This window comes from Podarcis pityusensis (assembly GCF_964106645.2).
Source record: "Podarcis pityusensis genome assembly, chromosome: 12".
Lineage (NCBI taxonomy): Eukaryota > Metazoa > Chordata > Lepidosauria > Squamata > Lacertidae > Podarcis > Podarcis pityusensis.
The window spans coordinates 4,257,865-4,285,593 of record NC_138037.1 but is presented as its reverse complement, the minus strand read 5'-3'; the positions used below and the strand labels follow the sequence as shown (position 1 = coordinate 4,285,593).

General features: G+C 46.5%; 1 protein-coding gene across 2 annotated transcripts in view; it reads left to right on the top strand.

The window, feature by feature from the left end:
• Window positions 1-27,729, top strand: part of KLHL18 (kelch like family member 18) — a 45,146-nt gene that overhangs the window by 5,495 nt on the left and 11,922 nt on the right. For both annotated transcript variants that reach the window (XM_080974136.1, XM_080974137.1), the window contains exons 2-5: window positions 10,629-10,759; window positions 12,838-12,978; window positions 18,466-18,664; window positions 22,201-22,361. In XM_080974136.1, coding sequence (XP_080830262.1) covers window positions 10,629-10,759; window positions 12,838-12,978; window positions 18,466-18,664; window positions 22,201-22,361 — 632 coding nt within the window. The remainder of the gene's footprint in view (window positions 1-10,628; window positions 10,760-12,837; window positions 12,979-18,465; window positions 18,665-22,200; window positions 22,362-27,729) is intronic.

Below are 27,729 nucleotides of genomic sequence, written 5' to 3'. Positions count from 1 at the left end.
AGCAGGTATAGCTGACAGTGGAATAATTTTCCTTAATCTGGTACAAAGCAGTCAACATTTCTTGGCAGAGCATTGGAGAAGCCTGAAAAACTGGGTGGAAGATCTGCCCAACAGGACAAGGTTTTTGGCAGCTTGTTTGTATTACATTCAGCATATTGAACTCTAAGCAAGTATTACTAGGACAGGTAAAAGATGAAGAAGATCTGGAATAATTCTCGGTCAGGGGTTCCGAAACTGTGATCCACTAACCGTCAGTGGTCCACGAACTTCATTCAGGTGCTCTGTGGATGTGTGACCGAGGATGGTCTATTGCATTAAAAATCTTGAGTTTTAATCATATTTTAATTGCTTCTTGAATTGTATTTTATTGTGTTACATTTTAGAATCTATGGAGTACAATAAAATCATATAAAAGTGAAGTGTGCTATAAAAATACCATTCAGAATCATAGAGCACCTAGCACAGAGCATTACAATTGCTGTACTGGGCACAAAAGCCATTATTAAGCGGTTTGCTAAGACCCTCAGCCGTTTTCAAGTGGTCTGGGGGCGGGGAGTTTGGGAACCATTGTTCTAAGCCACTTGCTCAAATGGGCATTTCACTAACAATACATTGAGCTGTGTAGGCAGAATTGCACTTTAATTGGAGGAGGAAGCAGGATTCTGTGCACTTGGTGATGGATATAAGCAGCTGTTGTGAATAATACCAGCTAGCAGTGCTATGCTGTGTCTTCTCCTTCCTGTCTTCATTGACCCTTCTGCCCAAGGGCTGCTGCTTAATGCAGTTTTGGGCTCTCAGACTCTGAGTGAGTCACAAATGGCAGTCTATATTGGAGAGAGGTTGTGCTGCTTGGGCTGGCTTCATAGTGATTAGTCACAACATTTTCCCCACAGTAAGCAAGGCCAGAGAGGGCAAGTGTTGTTGGACTACAACTCCCATCATCTCAGGCCATAGGCCTGGCTGGTTAGAACTGGCAAGCGTTGAAATCCATCATCTGGGTGTCAGTAAAGTCCCAGCTCGTGGTATAAGGAAAATTATGTATACATGTATCTTATCACAACACGGGTGGCGCTGTGGGTTAAACCCAGAGCCTAGGGCTTGCCGATCAAAAGATCAGTGGTTCGAATCCCCATGACGGGGTGAGCTCCCATTGTTCAGTCCCTGCTCCTGCCAACCTAGCAGTTCGAAAGCACGAAGTGCAAGTAGATAAATAGGTACCGTTCTGGTGGGAAGGTAAACGGCATTTCCGTGCGCTGCTCTGGTTCGCCAGAAGCAGCTTAGTCATGCTGGCCACGTGACCTGGAAGCTGTACGCCGGCTCCCTCGGCCAATAAAGCGAGATGAGCGCCGCAACCCCAGAGTTGTCCGCGACTGGACCTAACGGTCAGGGGTCCCTTTACCCTTTACCTGTCTTATCACCAAAACCAATTTGGGTTCAAATTGTTGAATGTCAGCTGACATCCACTGCAAGTATTACTTATTTTTATAACCTGAGATCACTTGCCTTTCATTTTAGTGCAGCAACAACTGGGACTGGTTTTTCCTCTCTAAGCCCTTCCCTTTTGTTTGTCACAATTGGATTTTCATTCTCAAGATTTCAACTTGTGACGGCTCCTAAGCGTTTCCATATTTCTGAATCAATACAGCTGTTACGTTTCTATTTGGAGGTATTGAATTACTATGATCTGGCCTTCTGCTTCTCCTCCCCACGCCCCCGTTCCTTCTTCAGAGGATATACAGTAATAGCATTACAGGATTACAAATCCATAATTTTAAGCAATTGGTAATGTAACCAACCAGATGTACGGGATATCAATTTTTTCACATATATGCTGGAGTTTTCAAGTTGGGAGGTGTCACAGAACAGCACCTGCTCAAAGGTATTATACCCAAGCAATCCTGATCCACAGTCGCACCCCCCCACCAAAAAACCCCCCAGCTCCAGAGAGGTTCGGGGTGGAGAGGACTCTCAGAACAAGGTTGGAAGGTGCCATGGTGGAGGCTGTGGGAAGGAGAAAGACTCTGGTGGCTTCAGCTAAGTAGAATACAAAAGGGAGAATTTCTCCTTTAACTAAACTCATGCTTGTGAAACTGCAACTGGAACAGAAACCTACTTCGGTGCTGAATGAAACCTATAGTTAGGGAAAGTGGGGTTGGTGAAAACGAATGCACTACCAAAAATTCTTGTTTTCTCTTCTGTTGAACATTCTGTAATGAGTGGTGTGACTGTCTTGAAAAGCTGTCAGTAGGAAATAAGCTATTTTTTTTGTTTCCTTTTTGTGGGAGATTGGGAAGACCACCTAGTGTTGTTTCTGAAACTAAACTAGGCTTTGGAGCGAAACTTCCTTGATGTCTCTAAATCATGCATTTTAAACGCAGATACCTGAATGCTCATCATTTTAGGAGTGTAATGGTAGTGATGTCTATCCGCTCCAACAAGGGGATGGTATGGAGAAGCATACATTTCCTGTGTAAAATATATGTGTGTGATATCCTGTGATCTTGTAGAATATATCAGATATTGAGGTGTCAGTTGAGAGGGCAGAAAAGTACCCAGAAGAGAAGAACTCCCTTTTTGCACTATCTAAGGTCCCCGTCCCTTGCTGTGTTCCTATAAGATGTTTCAGGATGGTAGCTCCAAACCTGAAGAACTAGCGTGATAGGATTATAAGAAGTTTCCTCAAACCAGGTCGTGCTTCTGGCTCACCTCACCTGACACTGCCTGTTCTGACTGGCAGCAGTTCTTGAGAGCATCTGTCAGAGAGAGGGGTCGTAGCCACCATCTCCTACCTAAGATGATTTTATATGGAGACGCCAGAGATTGAACTAGGAAGAAACATGTGCTCTACCACAGATCTCTTTATAAATGATGATCTGGGCAGCAGCACAACATCTCTGGATGGAGCCCTTGCTTTCATAGAGATTGTAACGTGTGAACGAACCAAAACTTATCGTATTTTTTGCTCCATAAGGCGCACCGGACCATAGGGCGCACCTAGTTTTTAAAGGGGGAAATCAAGGGGGGGAAATCTTATTTTCCCCCCAGCCCCAAAGAGCAGCGTACAGGCTGCGTGCAGCCTGTTCACTTCTCCCAGAGCTTCTGGGACTGCCAGGGGAAGCCCAGGTCCCCCCCCCCCCGAAGAGCAAAGAAGCCAAGACAGCGAGCAAGATCCATCCCGCTCGCTGTTTTGGCTTCCTCTTTAGCCGCGCGCAACCTCTCCCTGCCGGAGGGGTTGCACGCGGCTATGGCACAAGCCAAGACAGTGAGCGGGATGGATCCCGCTCGCTGTTTTGGGTTCCTCTTTAGCTGCGCGCAACCTCTCCAGCCGGGAGAGGCTGCGCGGGGCTAAAGAAGCCATAGCTGCGTGCAGCCTCTCCCTGCTGGAGGGGCTGCGCGCGGCTATCCCTGAAGCCTTCCGAGCGCAGCACAAGTTCCCACTGCGCTCCTCAGGCTTCGGGTTCCTTTTGCTGAAGCTGGAAGAGCAAGACTCTCCTGGCTTCAGCGAAAGGAACCTGAAGCCTCCGGAACGCAGCAGGAACTCGCACTGCGCTCCGAAGGCTTTAGGCGGCTATCCCTGAAGCCTGGAGAGCGAGAGGGGTCGGTGCGCACCAACGCCTCTCGCTCTCCAGGCTTCAGAGAAAGCAACGCGAAGTGCGGAGGGAGCTTCAGAGGCTTTGCGTTGCTATCGCTGAAGCCAAGGAGCCTGCATTCGGTAATCAGCAAGGTGATGTGGCTGTCTATATGAGCATCAGAGTCACTCTAAAAGCCCCCGTTGTCAATCTATTTGTTACCCTGGGAGATCAATTTACTGAATTTACAAGCTGAAATTTTCACCCCGGCCCTGTACATGGCTGGTTCCTAAAACCTTCCTACTCCGAGGAAATTGAAATAAGCATCCAGGAATTTGGGCCACTTCTCCAGCCCAGGACTGAAGTCCTTACCTCAGAGGCTTGTTATGAAGTAAAAAAAAAATATGAATGCGTTAATCACATTTGGTTTTGCCCTTCCTCCGAGGAGTATAGGAGACTTTAGATGAGATCATTCTCCTATAAATTAGGCGGTGGACTTGGGGAATCTGAAATTCTTGTATGCATTCTGCCAGCTACGTGTTGGTTGATCTTGAACCAGTTTTCTCTCTCTTTCTCTTTGTCTAATAGGCCTCACAGGGTGACTTTAAATTAAGGGAGGGGGGCAAGGAGAGCTGTGTGCACCCCCCTCCCCAAATCTCATGGAGAACAGGGTCAGTAAAAATGAGGAAAAACAACCAAAGAGACTATTTTCCATTTTAAACGATATTCCACAGAGCTTGAATCAAGGATATGCTGTTAAACTTGCAGCATCTAAAGAGATGCTTTGTTGTTGTTGTTGTTGTTGTTGTTGTTGTTGTTTAGTCATTTAGTTGTGTCCAACTCTTTGTGACCCCCCTGGACCAGAGCACACCAGGCACTCCTGTCTTCCACTGCCTCCCGCAGTTTGGTCAGACTCATGCTGGTAGCTTCGAGAACACTGTCCAGCCATCTCATCCTCTCTCGTCCCCTTCTCCTTGTGCCCTCCATCTTTCCCAACATCAGGGTCTTTTCCAGGGAGTCTTCTCTTCTCATGAGGTGGCCAAAGTCTTGGAGCCTCAGCTTCAGGATCTGTCCTTCCAGTGAGCACTCAGGGCTGATTCCCTTCAGAATGGAGAGGTTTGATCTTCTTGCAGTCCATGGGACTCTCAAGAGTCTCCTCCAGCACCATCATTCAAAAGCATCCATTCTTCAGCGATCAGCCTTCTTTATGGTCCAGCTCTCACTTCCATACATCACTACTGGGAAAACCATAGCTTTAACTGTACGGACCTTTGTTGGCAAGGTGATGTCTCTGCTTTTTAAGATGCTGAAATAAACCAAAAACCCTACATAATACTGGTGGCTCTGTTTCTAACATTTTCCTGACTCCTGTTTGATGCTTGTCAAAGCTCTACCAAATTCCAGTGTCTTATAGCTTACTTCTGAGAACAGGTGTGCCCTTGGCCATCAGTACGTGGAATAGGATGAGTCCGTAACTCAAGTCAAGAGTCCCAGAGGGCCTGCTTAACAAAAGGGCTTAAGAGGCCTTACAAAATTGAGATTGCCTTCTGCCAGGGGCCATGCTTTCAGCCAGGCAGCCTGACATATTTATGGCACCTGCAGCGTTCTGCGGAAGGCTTTATTGGGAGTTATTAATATTCAGGTGTGGGTGTGCGCAGGGGAGAAGCAGCCTCTCATTAAACTGGCACTGAGTGCTATAAAGGGAAAGCTTTGTACATCCTGTTTCCGAAAGTGGATCTGAGCAGGCAGGTGGCTGCGCTCGCACATTCCTCGCAAACTGTCTCATCGCCATGAAACGACATCGCAAGCAGAAAAACCTACTAAAAATCTCAAAGGTGAAACACGGGCTTCTTCTGCATGCCTACTACATACAGGGGTCTATAAGCATTAGCTTAGTTTACTAGCTGGACATTATTTGTGGCAGTTTCTGGATATTGCTGTTTCAGGTGTCAAGATTTGTGCCTCTGTGTCCCATGACACACGCAGGGCTGCCTTTGAAGACGGTTCGGAAACTGCATCTCGGGCAGAATTCGTCAGCCAGGTTGCTGACCAGGGCAAGACGGTTTGAGCATATTACACCAATCCGGACCCATCTGCACTGGCTGCCCATTAGCTTCCGGGTCCAATTCAAAGTGCTGCTTTATAAAGCCTTAAACAACTCAGGACCGCGATACCTCCAGGACTGCCTCTCTCTATATGAACTGACCCAGACCCTGAGGTCATCATCTAAGGCCCTCCTTTGGGTGCCTCCTCTAAAAGAGATCCTGAGGGTGGCAACACGAGAACGGGGCCTTTTCTGCAGTGGCTCCCCGTCTGTGGAATTCTCTTCCTAGGGAGGTTTGCCTGGTGCCTTCCTTATTCACCTTTAGGCACCAGGCAAAGATGTTCCTCTTTAACCAGGCCTTTTAAATGTGTTGTGGGCGAAGGGATCATCAGTTTATTCTTATTTTTATTATGCATTTTGTGATTTTTTAATATTGTAATTTTATGTTGTGAGCTATGAGATCTTTGGATATAGAGTGGTATACAGATTTAAAATAATAATAATGATGATGATGATGATGATGTCAAGACTGCAGAAGAGCATTGCTGGCAAATGAGAGCACATATCTCATTGGAAGACAGAGCAGGTGAATGAGCCTGTGAAATTGTGGCTGATATTTTTAGGTCCTGTAGTAGTGTAGTCTGAGTAGAGATGGGGAAGAAATTGGCACCAGGGCTTGTTTCAGAGGTTTGTCCCTGTATTTGTATCTACGTTACATATTGTCTTGCTGCTGCTGTACATTGAGTCAAACCATTGGTTCATCTCAGTGTTGTCAACACTGACTCTCTCCACCCCAGAGCAGCTCTCCAGTCTTTCAAGCAAGGATCTCTCCCAGCCGTATCTGGAGGTGCCAGTGATTCAACCCAGGGTTCTTCTGTGAGCCAAGCTCATATTCTGCCGCTGAGCTGTGGCCATTCTCTGAGCCGATATTTGCCCCGTTCATCTCTGCCCATATTCTGCAGACAGCAGCAAGGAGTTTTACAACATACTGTTCCGGAATTGCTTTATCGGACTAGTAATACATTTTATTAAACGCACCCAGATGGCACTCACAAGCGAGCTTTCCATCACAGACGCTGAAAATAGCACGTTGGCACAAATGTTTCTGCATGGAATGTTAATGAAATGCTCGTATGTCAACAGTAGGTTTGAGATCCTGCTATAGGTTATTTCCTGGTGCCAGTCAATCTGAAGTTTGTTCTCTTCAGCACTGTGGTGGCAGTAGCTCTCAACATGTAAAAAAAAAAGGCTTTTCCTGGGGGCTCGCTCTGCAATCTGCTACAGATGGCTTGGGCACCTTGCCAAACCTCTTATTTTTCCTGCCATCATCTTGGAATGTGTGTTTGATAAAACCAGGGAAGAGAAGTGGATTCTGAGCTCACCTGAACTGAGTAGCTTCGACTGGAACTGAACCGTCCTAGCCACATAACATTTCCCCACTTTCCCCCATTGCTCACCCCACTGCTTGTGTTTATACATCAACACAACTTGGCATCCTTTATGCCTAAGAATGTGGGCACAGGTGGTGCCAAAGATTTTGCTCAGAGCAAACCCGAGAGAATGTTGTTTTGACTGAGAGAGAAAGGTGCAAATCCAAGCCTTAGCACTTCCCACTCAGAGCTGACATATGAAATGTTCAAGCTAGAGAGTAACGCTCATGACTCGAGCTTTCCCTTCTTACACCATCCTTCAACCCACCACAATTAGGGTGTAACGCCTTTTGAGGATGCTGAGTCCTACAGCCACATGAAAGAGACGTTCACCCATAGGTACCAAACTGGCAATCTTAATTCCGGCTAGGGATTCATCCAGCCCAGCCTTTCGCATGATGAATTCTGCATATAAGTTAAATAAGCAGGGAGACAATATACAGCCTTGTCGTACTCCTTTCCCCATTTTGAACCAATCAGTTGTTCCATGTCCAGTTCTAAGTGTAGCTTCTTGTCCCACATAGAGATTTCTCAGGAGACAGATGAGGTGATCAGGCACTCCCATTTCTTTAAGAACTTGCCATAGATTGCTGTGGTCGACACAGTCAAAGGCTTTTGCATAGTCAATGAAGCCGAAGTAGATGTCTTTCTAGCTTTCTCCATAATCCAGCGCATGTTTGCAATTTGGTCTCTGGTTCCTCTGCCCCTTCGAAATCCAGGGTGCACTTCTGGGAGTTCTCGGTCCACATACTGCTTAAGCCTGCCTTGTAGAATTTTAAGCGTAACCTTGCTAGCGTGTGAAATGAGTGCAATTGTGTGGTAGTTGGAGCATTCTTTGGCACTTCCCTTCTTTGGGATTAGGATGTAGACTGATCTTCTCCAATCCTCTGGCCATTGCTGAGTTTTCCAAACTTGCTGGCATATTGAGTGTAGCACCTTAACAGCATCTATCGTATCGTAAAAGGGGTTTGTTGTTGTTTAGTCGTTTAGTCGTGTGGAGTTGAATAAATCCTCTCTGTGTGCTAAGATCCCCTCTAAGCTTAATTGCACAGTGGGGTATTTTTAGTAAGGAGAGAAGGGGAGAAAATCTAGGGGGGAGAAAAAGGAAGTGGCAGAGAGCATTGTGAGAATTCTGGCTCCTCCTGCTCCTAGCTCAAGATCTTCCTACAACTGTCTCCCGCCACATTCATCCTTGGTATCCAGGACCCAAGGGGATGTTCCCCATCCGATGCTCTGTTTCGGTTGGCGCTCTCATGAAAGACGGAGACCCAGCAGAGTGCCCAACTTAAATAATAATAAAAATAATAATTACTATTATTATTATTTCTACCCCGCCCATCTGGCTGGGCTTCCCCAGCCACTCTGGGCGGCTTCCAAAAAAATATTAAAATACTGTAATACATCAAACATTAAAAGCTTCCCTAAACAGGGCTGCCTTCAGATGTCTTCTAAAAGTCTGGTAGTTGTTGTTCTCTTTGACATCTTGTTTGACAACTTGCCCTTAGGTACACAGGGATCCGGTTGGGAGATCTTGCTCCTGACTTCAAGGCTCAAGTGCCGGTCGGGTGTCTCCCACAGAGAACCTTTTTGGATTCTAAAGGCAGCGTTCCAGCCATGTTCAAATGTGGCCCTTGAAAACCACAGGCAGAATGTTACCCTGGCTCTGTTCAGAATCAGACGTGGGAATCTAGGCTAGTAAGTGATCGGCATCATGTGTGCCTAACTTCATTTCCGGGCAAAGATTTTAATTTGCATCCTTTTGGTTTTCATCAGCACAGTTTGCCGGTTCTCCTTTTCAAGGGACTGCTGGAACCTGGTTGCTGAGGGAAAGGTTTTTGCAGTGGCTCCAGGGAAACACACAGACGGCTTCTTGCCATGTGATCTCACGTGTGGGTTAGGCGCTGTTATCTCGTTTTATCTGCCCAGCCGCCTCCCGTGGGGTTTTCCTAGTTTCCATAAAAGACCTTTTATGTATTTAGAGCTATGATCTGCCAACATGTCAGATGCAAGTAGATTCTGTGTCCGTGGGGAACAGGAAACTGCGGGTGTGTCTGCTGTTATCTCTCATGGCTGCCTTATCTGTGTTTCTCCCTGAGAGGAGGAGCACCACCGCTTGTGGGATTTTCAGAAGAATCTGATTAAGAGACAGTAGATTGCGCTGAGTAATTCTAATCGTAAAAGTACTGAATAGGTTATTGCTAAAGTGGCTGTTCTTGTTTCATAGAAGCTTAGGTTGTTGTGGATTCCGCTTGTGTGTACACACACAGGGATAGCTTAACGTGGTAAGCCTCCAGATGTTTTGGACTACAACTCCCATCAACCTCAGCCAGCAGGCTCATGGGAGTTGTAGTCCGGCAACATAGGGAGGGCACTGTGCTGGCTATCCCTGCCCCCTGATTCCTTGAAATACAACTCCCCTCATTCCCAGCCAACATGGCTGTGCTGGCAGAGGTTGATGGGAGTTGTCGTCCAAAGCTTCAAGAGGCAGGAAAGGATGCTGTAAGCATAAGCTTTCTCGTTCTATTTATTTATTTATTATTTTTTAAAAAAATATTGAACAAGCAGAGTCTTAAAAGACATGCAATACCAGCAAACAAACATAGAAATTATTGAGAATATACATACAAAAGAACAAAAAGAAAGCAAAAAGAAAAAGAAAAGGGGGGGGAGGGAGGGAAGAAAAGAAAAAAAGAAAAGAAAGAAGAATAAAATTATGACTAGAGTAAAAAAAATAGTAATATCTCATATTTCAGTCCGCAAAGAAAAGAAACTTCCGACTATACCCGTTGTACTAATTTTCAAATAAACTATTATTTACACAGTTACACAACATTGTTTTTCGTTAACTTAATTTAACTTTATCTAACATGTACTTTGTTACATGTACAGGGACGCGGGTGGCGCTGTGGGTTAAACCACAGAGCCTACGACTTGCCAAGCAGAAGGTCGGTGGTTCGAATCCCCGCAACGGGGTGAGCTCCCGTTGCTCAGTCCCTGCTCCTGCCAACCTAGCAGTTCGAAAGCACGTCAAAGTGCAAGTAGATAAATAGGTACCGCTCCAGCGGGAAGGTAAATGGTGTTTCCGTGTGCTGCTCTGGTTCGCCAGAAGCGTAATGGCCGCATGACCCGGAAGCTGTACGCCGGCTCCCTCGGCCAGTAAAGCGAGATGAGCGCCGCAACCCCAGAGTCGTCCACGACTGGACCTAATGGTCAGGGGTCCCTTTACCTTTAACATGTACTTTGTATTACAAGGCTCATTCAATATCTGCCAGAAAACTTTTACTGTTGCAGTACCCTTTGAGTAAGCATTCTCATTTTAGACCCACCCTTGTGCTGGCAGCCTATCATATTAAATATAAGGAAGATACTGACTTTTCCCACTGGTCTGGCTAGCCCGGTATTGGCCAGCTAATTGGCTCTTCAGGGTCTTGGGCAACTTGCTACCCACATCACTGCCAGAGATGCCAAGCATTTACTCTGCCTCAGAGCTTACACCAAACGTGGACTAGTATCCCATTCTGAAATGGCACATTTCCCCTTGGAACCAAATAGCCGATGTCTCTTCCCTTCTCTTTTACTACACAGGTCGGGGACCACAAATTCAGTGCCCACCGGATTGTCTTGGCGGCCTCCATCCCTTACTTCCACGCCATGTTTACAAACGACATGATGGAGTGCAAGCAAGATGAAATTGTCATGCAGGGCATGGATCCAAGGTAATAATAATAATAATAATTTTTATTTATACCCCGCCCTCCCCAGCCAAGGTCGGGCTCAGGGCGGCTAACAAGCAATAATAAAAACAACTTGAATGAATACAACTTAAAAACAAGATTAAAATACAACATAAAAATATTAAAATGCAGCCTCATCACAGGAGGAGAAAGGAAAAAGAAAAAATAAAGAGGGGGAGGGAATCAATTTGACTCCAAGCCAAAGGCCAGGCGGAACAACTCTGTCTTACAGGCCCTGCGGAAAGAAATCAGATCCTGCAGGGCCCTGGTCTCATTAGGCAGAGCGTTCCACCAGTGTTGAAAAGGCCCTGGCTCTGGTTGAGGCTAATCTGACTTCCTTAGAGCCCGGGACCACTAGGGTGTTGCTATTTATGGACCTTGAGGCTCTCCGTGGGGCAGACCAGGAGAAGCAGTCCTGTAAGTACAAGGGTCCTAGGCCGTGAAGGGCTTTAAAGGTCAAAACCAGAACCTTAAACCTGACCCTGTACTCCACCGGGAGCCAGTGCAGCTGGAAAAGCACTGGGTGAATATGCTCCCATGGCAGAGACCCCGTGAGGAGCCTCGCTGCAGCATTCTGCACCCACTGGAGTTTCTGGGACAGCTTCAAGGGCAGCCCCGCGTAGAGCGAATTACAGTAGTCAAGCCTGGAGCTGACCGTCGCATGGATCACTGTGGCCAGGTCGGGGCGGGAAAGGTAAGGGACCAACTGCTTGATGGTAATCCATGGGGAGTTCCTTTCGGGGGTGCAGCAGCTTAGAAACACTGAAAAAGGGAACTGATCCTTCTCAGTTGTGGAAAAAGGTCACCCCCGAAATGAAAAATTGGAATCTCCCATTTACTACTTAATGAAAATGACTTCAAGAATTTGTCAGAAATATTGAAACCTTACCAAAAATTGCTGGTACAGTCATACCTCGGGTTGAATGTGCTTCGGAATGAGCGCATTCGAGTTGCGCTCCACGGCAACCCAGAAGTAACGGAGCGCGTTACTTCCGGGTTTCGCCGCTTGCGCATGCGCAGACGCTCAAAATGACGTCATGCGCAGAAGCGCCAAAACATGGCACGCGCACATGCAGACACGCGGACACGGGTTACGTTTGCTTCTAGATGCGAACTGGGCTCCGGAACAGATCCCGTTCGCATCTAGAGGTACCACTGTATTGGAGAATCGCTTGAAGCAGGAGCCATCCTTACTCCAGATACCAGGAAGTAATCAGCGCTCAGAACGCACAAAGTAAGGTGGGAACTTTATGGTGCTTGTAACCAAGACAAACCACAACCTCCATTTATTCTAAACAATAAAAAGTGATATACAGAGTACAAAACATTGCACAAGTACAGTGGTACCTCGGGTTAAGTACTTAATTCGTTCCGGAGGTCCGTTCTTAACCTGAAACTGTTCTTAACCTGAAGCACCACTTTAGCTAATGGGGCCTCCTGCTGCCGCTGTGCCGCCGGAGCACGATTTCTGTTCTCATCCCGAAGCAAAGTTCTTAACCCGAGGTAATATTTCTGGGTTAGCAGAGTTTGTAACCTGAAGCGTATGTAACCCAAGGTACCACTGTACTAGAAAATTTGTAACCTCTGGTTTTCCTGCATTATAATACATAATTATAGTCATTACATAATTCATTATACAGTTACATATACAAAAAATGTTTTATTGATTTTGGGGTGAGTTTTTCTCCCCAAAACATTTGGAAACGGCAGTTCGTTCCTTTGCTTTTAGGCAAAAGTTCATCTAACTAAGCTACAGGAACATGAGGTTGTAAAGATGTTATAACCTTAGTACATCCCAGTTGCTGTTTTCCAGCTTATCTCTGCAATCCCAAGGTCTAGAAGCGCAATGTTCTGGTTGCTGTTGAAGGCCTGGAATCCTTGGAATCTGACAAGGGCCTATCAATCAACACAGACCTTGCCGGGGGTTGAACGTTGCTGCCCCTCCCCACCGACCCTCACTCAAACACACACACACACACACACGTTTTGAAGTGGCTTATAAAGTCATGTGTGTGTTTATTAACACCTCATGCTTTCCCATTCTTCTCTGGCCCATTTAGCGCACTGGAAGCTCTGATCAACTTCGCCTACAATGGGCACTTGGCAATCGACCAGCAGAACGTCCAGTCCCTGTTGATGGGGGCAAGCTTCCTGCAACTGCAAAACATCAAGGATGCCTGCTGCTCGTTCCTCAGAGAGAGGTGAGGGGGCTGCTTCCAGGGAATCTCGCTGCTATGACGAGGGTGTGGTTTTTATTTTTTTATATTTTTTCAATTTTTTTTATTGATTTTAACAGATAGAACATATAAAACATACAAAAGAAAGCACACTACAATACTACACAAAAGAAAAGAAAAAACAGAAATAAAAACACATATTCTTTCTAAAGTTCATTTTAAATTTCATTATTAACTGACTTCCTCGAATCCCCTCTAACTGAATTTCATTATATCTTTTTTTATAATAATTTTTATTAATTTTAACATATAAATTATAATGCATACCACAAAACTTCACCACTTATACAATCTTTTTTTGGACTTCTATCAGCACCTCTGATGATCCACCGTTTTAACCACTTCTTATGCATTTCTTATATTCATATTGCCTTTAATTATTCTTAACTAACCATCCTCACCTTTATCTATTTTTGCAATAGTTCCAATAATTCACCTCACAGAACTTCTTACAATGAATTTCATTATATCACCTTGTAACAGTTCTCCAAAATCATCTTTCTACTACAGTTAACTCCTTCAATCTACTATCTTCATCTCTTTTCTTATTGACTTAGATCCATATTAATATTCAACATCCTTTTTCAAATCCTAGGCCTATTTGGTACTTTCAAGTATTTTCGACTTATCTTATATTACAATATTTAGCTAAATCATCTTTAAATTTCTTCCAATCTTCTTGGTGTTCCTCTTCTTTCTGATCGCGGATTCTTCCAGTCAGGTCTGCCAGCTCCAAAAACTCCAACATCTTCATCTGCCATTCTTCTACTGTTGGTATTTCTTGAGATTTCCTTGACGCAGGGGGTGCTTTGTGTGACTGTTTCCCTTATCCCAAGGCGGAATCGTAGGCGCATCAAGATTTCAGAGATTCCGTCCGTCCTCTGCAATCCAGACTGCTACAAAGCAGGAAGTGTGTGCAAAACAGAGATAGCTCCTGATACGGAAGTGAGGCAAAATCTTTCTTGCACAGACACACACCAGGGAAAACCCGGCCAGCAGCTAGCATTTCCGGGGGCCCGTTTTGAGAAGAGCTTAAGGAACGGTGGTCCACCACCTCGGTTGCCATTTCCTGAAAGCAAAATCTGCTGTTGCAGCAGATATTGAATTTCCTGAAGGCAAAATCTGTTGCTGCAGCAGATACTGCCACTGTACCAGCCCCCAGGCACGGAAGAGGTGGTCTAAGGGCCCCCCTCCCAACCCCTAAGACAGGCATAGGCAAACTCGGCCCTCCAGATGTTTTGGGACTACAATTCCCATCATCCCTGACCACTGGTCCTGTTAGCTAGGGATCATGGGAGTTGTAGTCTCAAAAAATCTGGAAGGCCGAGTTTGCCTATACCTGCCCTAAGAAGTCTGTTGAAGGCATGGCAGTGGGGATTTAAAGATGTCTCCTATTTCAAAGCCTTCCCCCCAAGTTAACTTGAGTTGAGTTAAGAAACTTAAGAGTACTTCGTACGAGAGAACCACAGAGCCAGCTTAATACAAAGTTATACATTTCTGTATAATAATAATAATAATAATAATAATAATATTTTATTTATATCCCGCCCTCCCCAGCCAAAGCCGGGCTCAGAGCGGCTAACAACAATAAAAATAGCACAGTTTACATAAAATCACAGTCAGTTAATTGCAATACATTCTAAAATCAATTCAAAATCAAATTAATGGCAACCATTGGGCTAGAGTTCTATGAGGATTACAGGAGGAGAGAGGGGGTCAGGCTGTGCCTTGGCCAAAGACCTGGTGGAACAGCTCTGTCTTGCAAGCCCTGCAGAAATATGTCAAGTCCCGCAGGACCCTAGTCTCTTGGGACAGAGCGTTCCACCAGATCGGAGCCACGGCCGAAAAGGCCCTGGCTCTGGTTGAGGCCAGCCTAATTTCCCTGTGGCCCGGGACCTCCAAGATATTTTTGTATGAAGACTCCGTGGGACATACCAGGAGAGGCGGTCCCATAGGTACGAGGGTCCTAGGCCGTATAAGGCTTTAAAGGTCAAAACCAGCACCTTAAACCTGATCCTGTACTCCACCGGGAGCCAGTGCAGCAGGGAGAAAAGGCAGGTTATAAATACATATATATAAATAATAATGATGATACATTTAAAGCTAGATGAGACTCAGCTCTTCTTCTAGGTTGTTGGGATTGTCCTGTCCCAGCACCTTTGGATAGGTGCCCCGTTGGAGTGAGCCAAGGAGGCTACTGGAAGATGGTTTCTTATGAGCAAGTCCCAACAGTTGAGGTGCCTGGAAATCTCTCTTCACCATTTTGGAACTCCTCCTCCCTTTTTTTTAAAGAAAAGACCCCAGCTCAGGGGCTGACCAACCTTGGAACCAAAAGCAATAATAATAGTAATAATAATATTATTTACCCCGCCCATCTGGCTTGGTTTCCCCAGCCACTCTGGGCAACTTCCAGCAGAATATTAAAATACAATGATTCATTAAACATTAAAAGCTTCCCTAAAGAGGGCTGCCTTCAGATGTCTTCTAAAAGTCTGATAGTTGTTTATCTCCTTGACATCTCATGGGAGGGCGTTCCACAGGGTGGGCGACACTACCGAGAAGGCCCTCTGCCTGCTTCCCTGTAACTTTGCTTCCCACAGTTAGGGAACCACCAGAAGGCCCTCAGAGCTGGACCTCAGTGTCCAGGTATAATAATAATAATAATAATAATAATAATAATAATAATATTTCATATACCACCATTTATCAAAACATCCTAGGGTGGTGGGAGCTTAGTTGCATCTTAAAGACAAACTAATTCATTGTGGCATGGCAGTCTTGAACTATAGTGTACTTCACCAGATCTATGAAATGCTAATAAGTAGAACCAAGTGTAAAGGGATATGGGTGGCGCTGTGGGTTAAACCACAGAGCCTAGGACTTGTTGATCAGAAGGTCGGCGGTTCGAATCCCTGTGACGGGGTGAGCTCCCGTTACTCGGTCCCTGCTCCTGCCAACCTAGCACGTCAAAGTGCAAGTAGATAAATAGGTACCGCTCCGGCGGGAAGGTAAACGGCATTTCCGTGCGCTGCTCTGGTTCGCCAGAAGCGGCTTAGTCCTGCTGCCCACATGACCCGGAAGCTGTACGCCGGCTCCCTCAGCCAATAAAGCAAGATGAGTGCCACAACCCCAGAGTCGGCCACGACTGGACCTAATGGTTGGGGTCCCTTTACCTTAACCTAGAACCAAGTTTAGCTTACTCACTCTAAAAAATATGTGGTGGCCAAAGTTACAGAGACGAATCCCTTTAACAACCTATTTGATCTCTTACCCCTTACTTATTTTTAAATACTGATGATTCCTTTGCGGTGTCGCTTGGATGGCTTTAAAAGAGGATTAGACAAATTCACGGAGGATAAGGCTTTCTGTGGCTACTAGCCTTGATGACTGTGCTTAGAATCAGAACGAGCCACGATCAGGAAAATACTATTTCAAAAAGCAGGCGCTTAACAAAAGCCAGACCCTTAATTTGTCCACCAAATGCAGTCCTCTGTAGTAGCATTGCTCCTGAAATCTTTGGTGCCATGCCCCAAAAGAGTGCATTTGTGGACAGGTTAAACAGCCAGGGTCCTTGATGCAGAAAGTGGAGGCTGCCTTCCTCTGCCCCTGTAGGTTGTTCCCTTTCTCTGTAGAGGACGTTGCCTTCTTCTCAAGTTCACAGTAAGGCGCAGTAAAGGCAGAGGGCCCTATCCACTTCCTTGTCCATTTGCATCTAGGGCAAAGGTAGAGTGACCTAGAAGAGGAAATTGCTGAGCAGTCTGGCTTTATAGCTTTTGGACCGGTTTCGCTGGAGAGAATGCCTGGCTGAAGCTTCTGTGGAATGCTGCCCTGTAACTTGGGCTGGGTCAAAAGACATGCACACTTGTTGCCAGTTCATCAGAAAAGGAGAATTTGAAATATCCGTGGCCTGCCAAGAAGCCATTCTCTTCCCCCCTCCCTTCCACTCATACCATTGGGGTTAAGCCGCATCGTTGACGTGCCTCTAGTTAAAGGGTCAGAGGACCAGATGGGTCTGCAGCCAGCAGGGCTGATCTGCCGCTACCCGTATTGCTTGATTTCTCTCTCCCTCTCCCTGATGCAATTGTAAATAAGTGCTTCAGTAGAAGAGAGGACTGTGAACTTCACGTCAAAGCCTGCTTTGGGTAGTCTTTTAGACAGGGTGAAGAGGAACCTTCTTTCTGTTGGCCGGGAGGTGGGGGCTGTAGCTAGCCACGGTCATAGACAGATTCCAGGTGTCAAATCAAAGAGCCAATTACCGTATTTTTCACTCTATAGGACGCACCCGACCGTAGGACGCACCTAGTTTTAGAGGGGGAGAACAAGAAAAAAAATTACCGTATTTTTCGTTCTATAAGACGCACCAGACCACAAGACGCACCTAGTTTTTGGAGGAGGAAAACAAGAAAAAAAATATTCTGAATCTCAGAAGCCAGAACAGCAAGAGGGATCGCTGCTCTTGCTGTTCTGGCTTCTGGGATAGCTGCACAGCCTGCATTCACTCCATAAGATGCACACACATTTCCCCTTACTTTTTAGGAGGGAAAAAGTGAGTCTTATAGAGCAAAAAATACGGTATCTCCCTTTCTGCACAGCGCCTCTTCAGCGAAGCGGCAGGAGAAATGGAGCCCCTTCCATTTCTCCTCCTGCTTCGCTGAAGGGGCGCTGCGCAGAGAGGGAAAGCTACGCACTGCCTCTCCAGCGAAGCAAAGCCAGGAGAGCGAGAGGGATCGGTGTGCACAGACCCCTCTCGCTCTCCAGGCTTCAGTGAAAGCAACGCGAGGCCTCCGGAGCGCAGCGGGAGCGCTCCCACTGCGGTTCGGAGGCTTTGCGTTGCTGTCGCTGAAGCCATGGAGCCTGCATTCGCTCCATAAGACGCACACACATTTACCCTTAATTCTTGGAGGGGGAAAAGTGCGTCTTATAAAGCGAAAAATACGGTATATAGATTTCCAGAAAAGAAAAGGAGAAAACCGGTGGCTTTGCCAGTATAAGATATGCACACACTGTGCCGAAAAGGTTCCCCCTGAAAGAGACGAAAACCTCAGGTAAATGCAGGCTGCCAAGTAGGGATTTTATTTTATTTTATTTACCATACTTTCCCGTCTATAAGACGCCCCCTATTTTGTTGTTTAGTCGTGTCCGACTCTTCTTGACCCCATGGACCAGAACATGCCAGGCACCTGAACACACCCCAGGGTCAGCGTGGCTGTGTGACTGTGTGAAACAGGGTTTCCCAAACTTTGCTGGTTTTGGACTACAATTCCCATCATCCCTGACCGCTGGTCCTGCTAGCTTGGGATGATGGGAGTTGTAGTCCAAAAACAGCTGGAGACCCAGGTTTGGGAAAATCCTGTTCTAGAGGGTGACGGGGGTTGGGGACTGGCTTTTGCTTAGGTCAGACACTTTCTTAGCTGTTCAACTCTCTCATGTTCATCTGCACCATCCTTAAAGGCTTCACCCAAAAAACTGCCTGGGCGTGCGCCAGTTTGCCGAAACTATGATGTGTGCCGTACTCTACGATGCTGCCAACAGCTTCATCCACCAGCACTTTGTGGAGGTTTCTGTGTGCGAAGAGTTCCTGGCCTTGCCCTTGGAAGATGTCCTGGAGCTGGTCTCGAGGGATGAGCTCAACGTTAAGTTAGAAGAGCAGGTAGGTGCCTCCGAGGTCCCAAGGTGCGTTGGTTGCTCATCGCAAGGTTTGCCTTCCACCATTCCTGGTATGCCCCACGGAGAGCCTCAAGGTCCATAAATAGCAACACCCTAGTGGTCCCGGGCCCTGAGGAAGTCAGACTAGCTTCAACCAGAGCCACAGCCTTTTCAACACTGGCTCCAGCCTGGTGGAACGCTCTGTCTCATGAGACCAGGGCCCTGCAGGATCTGATTTCTTTCCGCAGGGCCTGTAAGACAGAGTTGTTCCGCCTGGCCTTTGGCTTGGAGCCAATTTGATTCCCTCCCCCTCTTTCCTTTCTCCTCCTGTGATGAGGCTGCATTTTAATATTTTAATGTTTCAATATTTTAATGTTGTATTTTAATCTTGTTTTTAAGATGTATTCATTCAGCTTGTTTTTATTATTGCTTGTTAGCCGCCCTGAGCCCAGCCTTGGCTGGGGAGGGTGGGGTATAAGTAAAAATTATTATTATTATTATTATTATTATTATTATTATTATTATTATTGAAAGCCAGAAGGGCTTGTGACAGCTAGCAGGTTGAATAAGAGGCAGATTTCAGTACAGGACAAGCGTAAAGAAAACCAGCAGCATAGCTGCAAAGCGGTAACAAGGAAGGGGGCAAGCAAAACCACCCGGGCGCAGGCTGAAAGCCTCCGGACGGCAAAAAGTATTCGAGAGACAGCAGGAAGCAAGTGAAAGGCTGAGTTCCACACACCCTTCCCTTGAGAGCTGCAATAGAAAAGGTTTATCTTATTTCCGGGGGACGCTGTGGTCTAAACCACAGAGCCTAGGACTTGCCGATCAGAAGGTCGGCGGTTTGAATCCCCGCGACGGGGTGAGCTCCCGTTGCTCGGTCCCTGCTCCTGCCAACCTAGCAGTTCAAAAGCATGTCAAAGTGCAAGTAGATAAATAGGTACCACTCCGGCGGGAAGGTAAAAGGCGTTTCCGTGCACTGCTCTGGTTTTGCCAGAAGCTGCTTAGTCATGCTGGCTACATGACCCGGAAGCTGTCCATTGGCTCCTTCAGCCAATAAAGCGAGATGAGCGCCGCAACCCGAGAGTCGGCCACGACTGGACCTAATAGTCAGTGGTCCCTTTACCTTCATCTTATTTCCACTGATGGTAACTCCAGCTTCCTAGGTCCAAGTGCAGAGAACCTTTTTGTGCAGGAAGAAAAGGCCAGGTCATCTCGGTGGCCAACCAAATATCACTTGGTGGCTTCCTCTGCGTTGTGGCCTCCCAGGCATCACTTGCCACACACCATCGTCAGATAAAATGCCACCCTACACTGCCTTTTATCTATGTCGCTCTTTGACATGGTGCTTTTGATGACTGCAAGCTCCCCTTAGCACTGCAAATCTTGAAGGAAAGTAAGTTGAGTGATCCTTCTGCCCATAAATCATGGGCTCAACCGCTGATCTCCGCGCTAAAGCAGCTGAGAATTATTTGTGTCTCAAGAGTGGGCTTGTCAAAGGGCTGTCCTAGCGAGGACAGATGTTTTTATGGGGGTAGATTATCGGGGGGGGGTGTGGCAGCCACAGAGGAAGTGCCTAGATAAGTCGTTTATGTAAGAGGAGGACTTTAGAGCAGTTGTGGGAGTCCAGGGGCAAGTTAACCCTAGGGGTTAACTTCCCGGTCTTCCCCTGCTTAAATGTATATTGTTAAAGTCTTTGTGGCTTAGGACCCTCGTATCTACGGGACCGCCTCTCCTGGTCTGCCCCGCAGAGGACCTTAAGGTCCATAAATAACCATAGTTTAGAGGTCCCAGGCCCTAAGGAAGTCAGACTATCCTCTGCCAGGGCCAGGGCCTTTTCAGTGATGGCTCCGACCTGGTGGAATGCTCTGTCCCAGGAGACTAGGGCCCTTCAGGATTTAATCTCCTTCCGTCGGGCCTGTAAGACAGAGCTATTCCGCCTGGCCTTTAATGTGAATTCAGCCTGATCTTTTATTTCCCTTCTCTTCCCTCCCCCTCCCCTTTTATGAAGATCACCCGCTCTGAGACCCCACAGCTAATTCTCCCCTGGCCTCCTCGCTGGCCCAAGTAGGACCAATTCAGCCAGCTAGCCCTGGGGATTATCTAATTGATTTTTTAATTTTATTGCCATTCATGTTTTTATACTGTATTTTACGCTGTTTTTATAATTAAGCGTTTTAAAGTATTTTAAATTTGTTGTTAGCTGCCCTGAGCCCGGTTTTTGAACCGGGAATGGCGGGGTATAAATAAAAATTTATTATTATAAAGATACAGGTTTTTGTAGCACTTCATTCTAAGCCCTCGAGTTCGGTGTTAGAAACTCGGATATATAAGCTAATCGCTAAATGGCACCTTAAACCTTGGTTACGGGTGCCACAATGGTCTGTCAAGGCACTATCCCCCCCCCTTCCAGTTGTGGGCTTTATTGTTCTTGTTAATTTTATTTCTCTGCGGCTTTAGGTTTTAAAGAGAATACCTCAAAGCGGTTCACAACACATGAAAATAAAAACAAAACATCAGATACAACAATCCAGAATAAAACAAAGTCAAGCTTCAATGAAAACATTGCAGGTCCTTCTCTTAAGTGAGATTTTGCTTCCTCCATATTTATTTGCCGACTAAATTTCCAGAGCTGCCCCATAGCAGAAGTTCTCGAGGGAGCCAGTGTGGTTAAGTGGTCAGAGCGTCGGACTAGGACCTGGGAGATCAGGGTTCAAATCCCCACTCAGTCCCGAAGCTCCCTGGGTGAGATTGGAGTCAGTCGCATCCTCTTGACCTTCCTCACAGGGTCGTTGTAGGGATTAACTGGGTGGCGGGGCTGAACCATGGACTCCTTGGAGAAAAAGGTGGGATATAAATGCAATGGGACGCGGGTGGCGCTGTGGTCTAAATCACAGAGCCGAGGTCTTGCTGATCAGAAGGTTGGCGGTTCGAATCCTCACGATGGGGTGAGCTCCTGTTGCTCAGTCCCTGCTCCTGCCAACCTAGCAGTTCGAAAGCACATCAAAGTGCAAGTAGATAAATAGGTACCACTCCGGCGGGAAGGTAAACGGCGTTTCCGTGCGCTGCTCTGGTTCGCCAGAAGCGGTTTAGTCATGCTGGCCACATGACCCGGAAACTGTACGCCGGCTCCCTCAGCCAGTACAGCGAGATGAGCGCCGCAACCCCAGTGTCGTCTACGACTGGACCTCGCGGTCAGGGGTCCCTTTACCTTTACTATAAATGCAATAAATAAGATCTTCAGTTTACCTGCTTAAGAAACTAGAGAGGGCAGCCAGGTGGAGATGTCAGTCGGCAATCTGGCACCCAGAGATCTCTCATGTGGTCGCAATGGACTCCCACGCCAGTCGCAAAACATGCCTGGCGCCTGGATAATTTCTAACACTGCTTAAGTCTAAGCTGGGTTTCAAGGCTGAATGAGTGTCGGCGCTTCAAGAGGACTGATGCTTTCATCTCTTCCAGAGTTTCCTAAAACAGGGCATCATAACCTGGAAACGTCCTGGCTAGCCTTTTTTTTTATATTTCCCTCTCCGCTTCCAACAGGTCTTCGAAGCTGCTCTGGCCTGGGTGAGGTACGACCGCGAGCATCGAGAGCCCTTCTTGCCGGAGCTCCTCTCCAAAATCCGCCTGCCTCTTTGCCGACCCCAGTTCCTTGCGGACCGCGTCCAGCAGGACGACCTTGTCCGCTGCTGCCACAAGTGCAGGTGGGTATGCGAGGGCTGAGCTGCCTGCTGCAGTTCCGGGAGGGGAATCACAACGAGAAAGCGCGTGGGACAGTGGCAGGCGCACAGCCCCAAACTCAGAATCCCTTTTCTACCATGCAGGCAAAAGAGAGTTTTCTTCCAGGTGACACGGCCAGGTCAGATTGCGGAAGTAAACACAATGTCCTCCTCTCTCTTGCGTCTCCTCTGTCTCTTAAGCTCAGGGCAGGCAATGGGCTATGTGAGCTTTGTGTCATCCAGTACAGTGGTACCTCAGGTTAAGTACTTAATTCGTTCCGGAGGTCCGTTCTTAACCTGAAAATGTTCTTAACCTGAAGCACCACTTTAGCTAATGGGGCCTCCTGCTGCTGCCGCGCCGCCGGAGCACGATTTCTGTTCTCATCCTGAAGCAAAGTTCTTAACCTGAAGCACTATTTCTGGGTTAGCAGAGTCTGTAACCTGAAGCGTATGTAACCTGAAGCGCATGTAACCCGAGGTACCACTGTATCTTGATGTGTGTTCACCATTCAGACAGGCAGGTGGTGGAATTCTGAGATGCACCGCTGCAGACATTCCCTGAGACAGAAGTTTTCTGCACATAATAAATAATAATAATAATAATAATAATAATAATAATAATAATAATAATAATTTATTATTTATACCCCGCCCATCTGGCTGAGTTTCCCCAGCCACTCTGGGCGGCTTCCAATCAAGTGTTAAAAACAATACAGCATTAAATATTAAAAACTTCCCTAAACAGGGCTGCCTTCAGATGTGTTTTAAAGAGAAGATAGCTACTTATTTCCTTCATATCTGAAGGGAGGGCATTCCACAGGGCAGGCGCCACTACCGAGAAGGCCCTCTGCCTGGTTCCCTGTAACCTCACTTCTCGCAGTGAGGGAACCGCCAGAAGGCTCTCGGAGCTGGACCTCAGTGTCCAGGCAGAATGATGGGGGTGGAGACCCTCCTTCGGGTATATAGGACCAAGGCCGTTTAGGGCTTTAAAGGTCAGCACCAACACTTTGAATTGTGCTCGGAAACGTACTGGGAGCCAATGCAGATCTCTCAGGACCGGTGTTATGTGGTCCCAGCGGCCACTCCCAGTCACCAGTCTAGCTGCCGCATTCTGGATTAATTGCAGTTTCTGGGTCACCTTCAAAGGTAGCCCCACGTAGAGCGCATTGCAGTAGTCCAAGCGGGAGATAACTAGAGCATGCACCACTCTGGCAAGACAGTCCGCAGTCAGGTAGCGTCTCATCCTGTGCGCCAGGTGGAGCTGGTAGACAGCTGCCCTGGACACAGACTTGACCTGGGCCTCCATGGAGAGCTGTGAGTCCAAAATGACTCCCAGGCTGTGCACCTGATCCTTCAGGGGCACAGTTACCCCATTCAGGACCAGAGAGTCCTCCAAACCAGCCCGCCCCCTGTCCCCCCAAAACAGTACTTTTGTCTTGTCAGGATTCAACCTCAATCTGTTGGCCGCCATCCATCCTCCAACCGCCTCCAGGCACTCACACAGGACCTTCACTGCCTTCACTGGTTTTGATTTAAAAGAGAGGTAGAGCTCCACTGCATACAGGAATTTGGAGGCAGAGTTAACGTGTGGCTGGTTGTTTGACCACTTTTAGGGTAGATCTGCACACAGGAAAAAACCTCTGTAAATAAGTCAGAAATTAAATCGTTATAACGAAAGAAAAAAACACGCTATGCAAACTCGCATAGAAATTTTCTTTGCTCTCCGGCGCCATCTGGTGTTGCATGTTTATAATGCATTCGAAACACTCTTTTTTTGACTAATGTAGCTGAGTCCTCAGTCTGAAGTGGTCCAGTCCAGAATTACACTGCACCGCCCTCATTCTGCAGACTGTGGAGCAGCTCTGACAAAGCGTTATGTACAAATGAAAATGGAGTCGCCTGAAGGGGAGGAACACGGCAGCGGCTGCCCGACTTCAGGAGTTCTGAGTTGTAGGTCTCATTCACACATGCATTCATAGCATAGGTGCTAAGTTCCTGCCTTGCAGCAGAACTTAGGTTTCTCTTGTTAAATAATTTTTATTAATTTTCAGTTACAAAAACCCAATATGCGCCATATTCTATTAATACCAAATAGCAATACCAATTCAAATAAATATCAGTTACATAGCTACTTATAAATTTTGTGTGGCTTCCCACGTGCTGTAGTCTGATTCCCTTTCATTCTGCCTCCAGACTATTGCTCAAACCAAATACAATCCACTCTTGATAAAATCCCTTGTACCACAGCTATAATAATTAACTTCAGTTCGCATTAACACATATAATTATTTGTAAATTCGCAAGTGAAGTTCTCCTTTCTTCTTCCTGTGTGAGGTTGTAATTTTCATCAATTGTCCCTTTAATTCTTTATAAAATATTATGTCCAAATTAGTTGTTTCTGATCTCCTTGTGCCTTATGGCTTTGTTGACTCAAAAGTTACTCTGGAGAGATCTCTCTTTGTTCTCAACTCTTCTGATTGCAGCTGTAAAATTCTCCTTTCGATTTCAAGCAGGGAGTCACCCAATGTCCTGACGGGCCTCCAAATTCTCCCCTCCACATCCAGTCAAAACAATTAATCATAATTATTTGTAGAAGAATGATCTGGTGCCCCGCCAAAGCCCCGGCAACTCTTCAAAGTCCAGTCCCTCCTCTCCTCAATCAGGGGGCAAGTAAGAAATTAACTCCGCAGAGGCTCCAAGTCTTTTTTATAATTATTCCAAACATTAATATTATCCTCACACAGTCCCATTTATCGTTATAATCCATATCTATACTCCCATCTACTTTCTTCTTCACTTCATTTTTTAGCATTTTCGGGGGGGGGGGTGTTGCTGAGCCATTTATGTAGCAAAGGATTTATAATTAAGTGATTGGCTCCCCGCCCCCCAACACATACCTTCTCGTTGCTCAAATGAAGTCATCTTTCCAAATAAAATCTGTACGACCTTGTAGCTGTTTCGGTTCGGCAGTCCTCAATCTTGTCCCATCATTACCAGCAAGCATCTGTACATTAATCCTAATTAATCTCTTAATGAACAGAAGAACCGCTGCTCTTAATGGCGGCATTGGAAGGTTACCGAGAGGCAAAGTGCTTTTGCACCCAGCGTCTCCCTACCTCTCACACAGTGCTGGATTTAGGTATAAGCTAAACAGGCTATAGCTTAGGGCCCCACTCTCTTGGGGCCCCCCCAAAAAATTAAAGGAAAAAAACTGGATGTACTTTTCCAAAATATAAGCTAAAAAAACAAATAAAATAAGACCTACATACAGCAACAGTGTTTTGTGTTGTGTAGGCTCCTATGGTGTAAGTCATGGGCCCCGCCTGCTAGCCTGCTCCCTAAAAAAATCACTGGTTTGCTCATTTTTATATATAGGGTGGCTACATTCTACATGGACTGGTTGTGCAAATGGCTTGAGATACCCGTTAGGTCCATAAATTACCATATAGCATATATTCAACACAAAAAACAGTGACAATTTGTTGTTGACAAAGGACAGCTGGACATATAAAGGGCCCCATTACCTTCAGTAGCTTAGGGCCTCATCAAACCTAAATCCGGCCCTGCTCTCACATCCATGTCGGAGCGAAAGCCATGTACCGAGGGAAGCTCACTCCCCCCCCCCCAGGCCCTGGGGGGAGTTTATAAAGATAATTGCCCTCTATCATCTTTGTTTATTGCTTCGCCCATGGTCTCCGCTATCATGGGAGCTGTGCCATTAAGGCAACCGGAAGCCGGAAGCCTGCAGAAGAAGAAGAAGAGTTTGGATTTGATATCCTTTCACTCCCTTTAAGGAGTCTCAAAGCAGCTAACATTCTCCTTTCCCTTCCTCCCCCACAACAAACACTCTGTGAGGTGAGTGGGGCTGAGAGACTTCAAAGAAGTGTGACTGGCCCAAGGTCACCCAGCAGCTGCATGTGGAGGAGCGGAGACGCGAACCCCGTTCCCCAGATTACGAGACTACCGCTCTTAACCACTACACCACACTGGCTCTTATGAACTGCCACCATGAAAGGGGACACAAAAGCCCTGGCCTCTATTTGATATAGGGACGCGGGTGGCGCTGTGGGTTAAATCACAGAGCCTAGGACTTGCCGATCAGAAGGCCGGCGGTTTGAATCCCCGCGACAGGGTGAGCTCCTGTTGCTCGGTCCCTGCTCCTGCCAACCTAGCAGTTCGAAAACCCATCAAGCTGCAAGTAGATAAATAGGTACCACTCCGGCGGGAAGGTAAATGGCGTTTCCATGCGCTGCTCTGGTTCACCAGAAGCGGCTTAGTCATGCTGGCCACATGACCCAGAAACTATACGCCGGCTCCCTCGGCCAATAAAGTGAGATGAGCGCCGCAAACCCAGAGTCGGTCACGACTGGACCTAATGGTCAAGGGTCCCTTTACCTTTACTATTTGATATGTAGTGTCTATTTTGACAAGTCACCACTTAATTTTGCAGCCAATCAAGCATGTATATATGAACAAGACTTTGCCTGACATCCAGTAAGAGAATGATTTGTATTGGTATTAGGCCCTCTTAATTACACGCTCTGTTAATTTGTGTAATAGGCTACATTTCAGCCATGCAAATACTAGAGGTTAATATACACTTGTTCACTGTCCCCAATCCATTTTCAAGGATATCTTTTAGCCAGGCGGGATAATTGGAGGAGTTGTTGCTAGGGAGGAGGTGTGGCCTGGGAGGGTCCCACATGCCAGGTAAGGGGGCTACTTTCATCCTCCAAGATTGGGGTTTCCCACTCCTGATTTCACGCTTCCAGTCAGCAAAGCATTCTGCTCAGATAGGTCATTGCCACGCCCATTTTACTTAAGCTGCTCTGAGGTGCAGGCTGCCGCATAAATGTACATGAAACGTCATGCGTAATCGATGCTTCATTTCTGGTTTTGAACTGAACCCAAATGTTGTGGAAATTGGGTTGGATTTCTTGGAATGTAATAAAAAGGAAATTGGAAATTTAGAATAGAACGAGCTTGTATCTTTTAGGAAGAATATCAGTTATTAAGATGAACGTATTGCCAAACATGCTGTTTTTATTCCAATCAATCCCGATAATATGCAATATGGAATGTTTTGAAGATTAGCAAAAAGATATTTCAGAATTTATCTGGCAGTGTAAGAAGCCGAGAATAAAATACAAATTATGAACAGATACTAAAGATAGAGGAGGCTTCTCACTGCCTGATTTGAAATTATATTATGAAGCCTCTTGCATTAGTTGGATTCAGGAATGGATAAAATTAACAAATACAGATACACTCTGTGCGCTTTGCGCATGTGCAGAAGTGCTCTGCTGTGCCGTGTGCGCACGCAGAAGCGGTCTTCAGGTTACGAAATTTTTGG